This window comes from Homalodisca vitripennis, chromosome 2, assembly GCF_021130785.1.
Source record: "Homalodisca vitripennis isolate AUS2020 chromosome 2, UT_GWSS_2.1, whole genome shotgun sequence".
NCBI classification, from domain to species: Eukaryota; Metazoa; Arthropoda; class Insecta; order Hemiptera; family Cicadellidae; genus Homalodisca; species Homalodisca vitripennis.
In genome coordinates this window covers 64,670,555-64,678,093 of record NC_060208.1, presented here as the reverse complement: position 1 = coordinate 64,678,093, position 7,539 = coordinate 64,670,555, and the positions used below count along the sequence as shown (strand labels likewise).

General features: G+C 33.3%; 1 protein-coding gene across 1 annotated transcript in view; it reads left to right on the top strand.

Annotated features, from left to right (window-relative positions):
• The first annotated feature begins 257 nt into the window (after positions 1-257).
• The window catches only part of LOC124354082 (nose resistant to fluoxetine protein 6-like), a 30,223-nt gene continuing 22,941 nt past the window's right edge, over positions 258-7,539 (top strand). Inside the window, exons 1-2 of the mRNA XM_046804286.1 lie at positions 258-461; positions 6,976-7,151. Of these exons, the coding sequence (XP_046660242.1) occupies positions 281-461; positions 6,976-7,151 (357 nt within the window). The 5' untranslated portion in view covers positions 258-280. The remainder of the gene's footprint in view (positions 462-6,975; positions 7,152-7,539) is intronic.

Genomic DNA, 7,539 nt, shown 5'->3' with positions numbered 1-7,539 from the left:
ATAAGCTATTTATTAATTTTTTAAGATATTCAACGTGAATATACAAATGTAACCCCACAATAAATGTACATCATACAAAATAAATCATTTCAATTACAATTATTATTTAAGATGACACATAAAAGGTCTCAAAACAAGACTACAGAAACGTGTATTTTCTAATGGACCGTAAACTTGGGGCTTTTATTAATAATAACTCTAAAATATTGGGCTTTTGATATAGTTACCTTACGGCATGTCTCCAGGAGGAGATGTTATCGAAGAAATCTACCCCAGCTTCATGTCCCGGATGAAGGAGGTTCAGAAGGTGCTGCTGCCGATGCCGGAGAACGTCCTGCAGGAAGTAACGTTCCACGCTGGTAGCAACTACATCCTGCTAGACTCGAAAACTGAACTTTGCCGCAACCACAGCAGTCTAATGTTCGAGAGCTTCCTCAACTTCGATTTTTGGGCGCTTCGGAGTAAGTTCTGTTGGTTATTTTTCTATCTGCTGTTTCTTGTATAGGTTAGGAATCATAACGGATAGGCGCAAGTACAATCTTGTGTATTTTCTCATTAATGATGCTTCTACGCTTAGTTAACATTACACTTTGAATCTCTACAAATATATGAGGTCATAGCCTCAACCTCACAACAAATTCCACAAAATCTAATTTTCTGAATTTCGCCCTGCGGCCAATAGACGTTGGGTATGGGCCTTCCATCATGCTGGGAGACTCCACATTAGAAGAAGTTTACTCCTCCAAATTCCTTGTAATATAACTTGACCGAAGTTTGACATGGAATGTTCACATTAATTCAGTATGTTCAAAATTAGCATCTGGCATTTATGTTTTAAGATCTTTAGCCAAATACTGCCCAAGTCAGGTGCTGATGGCGGCGTATTATGGCCTGATTTACTCACATCTTTCCTACGGAGTGATTTTGTGGGGAGCTTGTTCAAACAATCAAATTTCGAGAGTTTTCAGGCTTCAAAAAAAGAGATCAGAACAATCGCCAACATGAACTTCAGAGAGTCGTGCAGACCAGCTTTCAAAAAAGGCAGTTATATTCTGTAAGTCAAAATGTGCCTTGACTAGGGGCCGTGACGTGCATGAATATGAAACGAGAGGCAAAGAGAACTACCGTACTGGGCGACACAGAACGGTGGTTTATGAACGCCTGCCCTCGCAGGCAGGTGTCCGTTTCATCGACAGTTTGCCTGATTCCATGAAAAACTTAAAAACGCCCAAGGCGTTAAAAACTTGTCTGAAGCGCCTTTTAGCATCTAAAGCATTCTATAGCGTTGACGAGTTTTTTAATTATAGTTGGGAGACCTCCAATCTAGAAGACTGACACTAGCGTTGGCGGTGGAGAGAATTGGCGAGTAAGTGGTATGGATGAATGTAACGATTGTATGTCTGAATGTGGTATTGTGAATGAATGTAAAAATGTATTCGATTATATATTATTAGATTTATTCATTATGACTTTTGCCACATAATTGTATTATTATCAACGGCAATAAAAGACTTGACTTTGATATCTGGAATATGCATTATTGATGTTAAAATTTTGTTCTTTTTGCTGCTTATATATATATATATATATATATATATATATATATATATATATATATATATATAATTGAATCGTAAAAAGTAAGGGCTCTGTGTTGTAATGGTAACACAGTCACCCGGCCAGTGAGAGATCCGGGTTCGAATCCCGGCGGAGCAAGTACTTTTTGTGATTCAATGTTGATTGAAACACACACACAGACACATATAATATATACATATAATATATATATATATATATATATATATATATATATATATATATATATACTTATGTGTATATATTTATTCTATGGTACTGTAGCGAGGGAAAATCAATTTTATTCATAAAAAACTTATAGCTGCCTTAACAAAGTTAGCATAAAATGGTAGATCTTACAATTAATATCAAATTGTGATTAAATTAACATAAATATTTTATTACAAATACTGTAATTTTAAAAATGTTGTTTTGACGATAACAGTAAGTTTTGTACTGAGTAAACTGCTGTGAGTATATTCCTTATTAATCTAGCCGTCTATGTTCTATACAGATGTCTATTTCTGGTAAAACATTCTTAACTGGTACATGTTGTGATTGGCTTTCACTTAGTTTACAATATAAATACTTGCATAAATGTGACCAAAATGTAGATTGGACGGATGTACACCTTAATCCCAGATGATGCGAAAGTTTGTTCAAAGTTATTAAAATAGAAGAAAAACGCCAAACCTCTACCAATAAAAGAGTACATAGTCTTGTTCTTTAGCTGGGACATGATACATTACGTTTAAAATATGCAACAACTTTCAAAAAAAGGTCTCAGTCGGGCATTGGAAATTGTTTGGACATTATATTATGTTCAATCTTTGCAGCTCAATGCTGAGTGTCGTTCTAAAATTTAGAACAATAGTGATAATTTTATTGATTTTATCTCATGAAATGGTTTGAGATTTATGTTGTACGTTTTTATTAAACTTCCAATATAAGATTTCATGCCCAGTTTCAAATCTATACCTCATTTAATTCTCTAGATGTATTGCAGACACGTAGAGAATCAGGCAATCATACAAAAAAGGAATTGACACAAAAATGACGCATCATAAAACTCATTCAAGCCGAAATTAAATTTCGTGCAGATTTTAAAGTCTACAAATAAAATCTTTCTCGAGATATGACACATTTCTCTCTACAATATACACTTTTCGTTCATTAAATTAGATGTTATATATGTGTTGAGATCATAAACGTGTACACACTGTCACTACAAATAATTGATATTGTACGTTTGAGATAGTTAGAATAAATGTATTCATATGTCCCATGTGTGAATCTCTTATGGGTTTAATGAATTTGTTTTCAAATTTATTTATTCTGCTATTTTCTCGTTGCCATCATGGTTGGCCATAAGACCAACGTAAAAATATTCGCTTACGCTCAGCCAAATCCCATGAAGTGACATGCACATTATCGAACCCAGTGTTCCTGGTATAGAAATTAAACCTCATGAACAATTTAAAAGTCTATAGGTCAGTTAGTTTTCGAGATATCGTGTGGGAAGACAAACAGAGATACAGACATGAAATCTTTCCAGCCGCCCTAGTAATAGGCTTCGCTAAAGCTCAGCCAATTACAATGAAAGGATACTCTGTAAACCTTAAACATTTACATACATGCTGAATACTATATACATCTGGCAATTTTAGTGAAATAAATTATTGTACGCTCTCTGTTATGAAGTGAACGGACTGTACTCTGCGTGGAGCGCTGTGCGGGCCGGTACCTATTACAAGGAAAACCAGTTCCGAATCAAATTAGTACGAAACATGTATTCTAACACAATGTTATCTTAATTTAAATGGTGTCCCACTCAACTACCGCTCAAGTTCAAAACAAACTTGGTGATTACTGATTATTATTGTTGCCTTCCTATCCTGACTGTATAATAAATTGAGCGCTTACATACTCAAGGACACATTTAAGGCGAATATGCTAAGCTAACTCCGCCGCAGGAACAAAATATGAAAACAGATAAGCGTAACAGGTAGTTGGAAGGCTAAAAATCCAGGATACAGATTAATACTTATTATCCCCTCCTACACTATCACAGGAATGGTTTCATGTGTGGCTGTTTGGTTTTGAAATGACGAACTGAAAATGTATTATTAGTCTTGAAGATAGGTCCGTGTGACTGGTAAACGTATAGTACGGTATTATTTTGAAAACTTTGGAAGTGTCAAAATTCACTAAACATTAAGAGATTTAAATAGTTATATGGACAGGTGGCTTGTTACTTAGGAAAATATGGTTGTTAAATATTTTATATTTACACAAAATTGTTAGTAAAATGTAAATGTAATTATATCGTTTAAGTGAAAGGTCTGTATTGCGCAATAAGTGAGTAAAATATTTCGCTGATTAATTTAAACGGCAACCGTAGCCAAAAGGTTTGTAAGAAGGGAAAGTCTTGAGGATATATTAAATATAATTATGCCGTTTTTAGTTGTAATCTGTTAAGAAATAATGCTTGTAAACGTGTTTCATGCTTATTGTGATTATAGTATTGTATTCTCAAAACTTTGATCCGATAAGTACTAATATATTCATTGTTTCTTATTTTTAAAACCCTGCACTATTTTTCACCAATAAATATCAAATACGAATGGGTCACCTGTTTGGTTTATACAGTTACAAAAGCTTATTTCGCAACTATTTTGTCAGTTTCTTTTCATATTGAGATAGTTTGACAAAGAAACAATTTTGATTTGAAACCTGTTTAGTGAATTCACTCACGTAACAGATACAAAGTCCATAAATACGATCATCAATAACTCACAGCTTCACCACTGACCGACTAGCACAACTGAATGGAGGACAGTCAGACTACGCGTGACCTTGACTTTATTCATGGGCGTACAATGTAGCTCTATGCGTGTGAATTTTATAGTAAATTGACTGATTTGCATAATCGACACTCCTAATGAATACATCTCCTTTGGGTTTTAACAAGAAGGAGTAATTGTACTCAATTATTAAAATAAACCTGTAACTGTACTACAGAATACTATCTAGTACACAATATCGATTTAAATATTTTTTGATTTAAATATTTTTAAATACGCTATTTATGGATAGAGGAAAACCATGTAGAATTAATATATCGAAATATTGGAGTAGAGTAAATAATTTTGATCGCAACTACGTACTTCACGTGAGATATAATTTTGAATAAAATAGGAAGAGCGTTTAAAATACGTGGCCTCTAAGTGGTTCCATCCAACATCAAGTCAAATTGAACTTGGAATTTTACGTCCTATGCCCATTTAAAGAAGAGTTTATAGTCACAAATTGAATCTCTTCATACCGTGGAATTTACCTCATTAAGACCTTTAATTTGATGTATTACCCGGTGGATTGTGCTGTTTAAAATTTTTTAGTATCCAATACCTTCTATTTTGAAAAGCTGCTGAAGATTGTAATTGTATAATTTGACGCTCCTTAAAAAACATCTCCATGTGACGTTACTTCATATTCTAAAATAGATTTGGAAATTATTAACGTTGAAAGATTCAGGTGGGATGAGAGACTTTTGAGATTCTCTGTACATTATTGGTATTGATTGGGTTTTTGGAACAATGTTCTGCGAAAGGCCAAATAAAATGCGGAATTTCCGTTATTAAATCAAAGCAACAGACGTATTTCTATAAAACTGACCAAATTCCGTCATTTCACCACACTGGGTGGCGTGAACACATTTATAACTCTGTCAATGAATGAATAGTGCGTTAGTCACGTGACACAGTAAGCCCAGTAACTCTAATGACTGTAACTACAACAACCATCAAACTCTTCCAAGAAGGTGGATAACAGGGACAAACCACCATGTTTAGCCGACTAGGAGTGTGTAGTGTAACACCCGTATTTACCACAGCAAATTGCCCTAATATGGAGGTGTTCATGAGGTGGTTTATACCAATAATAAGGTAGAGAAAACAATTTAACTACGAGTGGTTATAGTAAAATAGTTATAGTCATGCAGAGACATAACTTATAATTAGTTTGAAGTTTTATAATCGGTTAAGTGTCTGCCTATTACTGATTTACACGTCAATAAATTATTTAGTACCTATAAAATTATATTTATTACTTAATAAAATCAAACATATAAACATATTTTTAGAAATTGTTTATACTATACTCAGTATGAAGGAAAATGACCGAACCTATTTTCGTTGTTTTTGTACGGTTGTTTTGTCTGTCAGTACATACATATGGAAAAATACTATTTTTATGTTATTTACAAAGTGGAAAGCAATAAATATATTTCGCATTCTTTCCTGAAATAACAGCTGTTACTAAATTTAAATGAGTTGTATTATATATTTTAATACTGTCTGTACCATATTTTCGGTAACCATTCTATATTTCCATATTTTTATTCAGTACTTACAATCTAGCGTGGTAGAGTAAAAGTCAATAATAAATTACTTAACACATAAATAACTAACTCATAATTTTTTTGCATTTTAAAGATTCATTGGTCATTATTTTTAGTGCAATTAAAAGTTTTTAATTCAAAACCTTTTCTTATATTTTGTCCCACTAGCATTCATATAAAAAACTAATATAAGGGCAATATTTGGAGACGCAAAAATGCATGTAAACACTCAATATAATTTCAGGTTTAAAAGGAGATAAACATTGTTCTCTTAACTAAACGAACATGCACGATTATCGGACTGGATTTCGTCTATATAAATGAAGTTTCATGCAAAAGTTTAACTTTATAACTTAATGTGTTTAAGAAATATTCTGCAGGTGGATTTCTGCAGAAGAAAACATTTTCTATCCCCTTGTGTAATAGGTTTCCTTAACGCTCAGCTCAGCTAATTAAATTCTAACTGATTTTAGCAATGATGAATGGTAGCATAATTTATAAACCACTTATCATCATTTTATTGTTGAACTAGGAAAAACTTGTTTGAAATTAAATATAATTTTAGAACATTACTGTACATGGTTTTTAAATAAAAATTAATTAAACAGAAAATTCATTTTTATAGCGTATTATAGTAAAATGTGTCTATTCCTTCAGACAACTTTCATTATCAAACAATTAAAAGTCATGTCTTTTTTGCCGTCTTTCTATGGGTCTGATTTCAAGATATTCCCAATTACGAGTCATTCCCTTCAGAAAACCTTCAAGATCAAACAATAACAAGCCATGTTATCTTTTGCTGTCTTTTTATAGGTCAGATTACAAGATATTCCCAATTCCTATTCTAGTGGCTACATTTTCTTATAGAATTAATTATAAAGGTTTGTTTTTCCTGTATTCGGAGAAGGTTATTTAAAGTATTAAGGAGAAAGTGTTTTTTTTTTTTTACTTTTAAACAAATTATTACCATAGTGAATCCTAAACCCCTTGTATTGTTCCAGTGGTGGACGCATCGTCAAAACTGCCCTCGGGCGTACTGGACGGCCACATAATGGACCTGGGCAGCTACGACCAGTGTCTGTCCGTGGAAGCCCCAGGGAAGATATTCGTTGGACAGATGTGCGTTGTGGAGGCAAGAGGATTTTTTCCGGACACCATCGATAAATTCAACGCTGAGGTAGTCTTTTAATTGCACTTCGTAATAAATTTCAGAACTACTATACAATACCTCAAAGACCTTACAGTGACACGTAAACCATATCAAATAGATAGTAGCAGTAGTAGAGTATAAATAAATAGTAAGATTTTTAAGAAGGAAATGCCCATCTTATACAGTACAAGGGGACAGCCCTGTACACAACATTTACCTCTTCTCAGTACTGATCAACATCTCATCCCGCTTATATCTATCTTATAGACCTCAGTAGGTGAAATTATTGTCTACGACTACAGTAGTTTACATTCTTGTGATGCATCTTTTTGTTAATTATTTGTATAACACTCTGTTCCCAAATTTATGTTCTCGTCCCCAAGAGAGACAATGCAACTACTAGAATGAATATTTT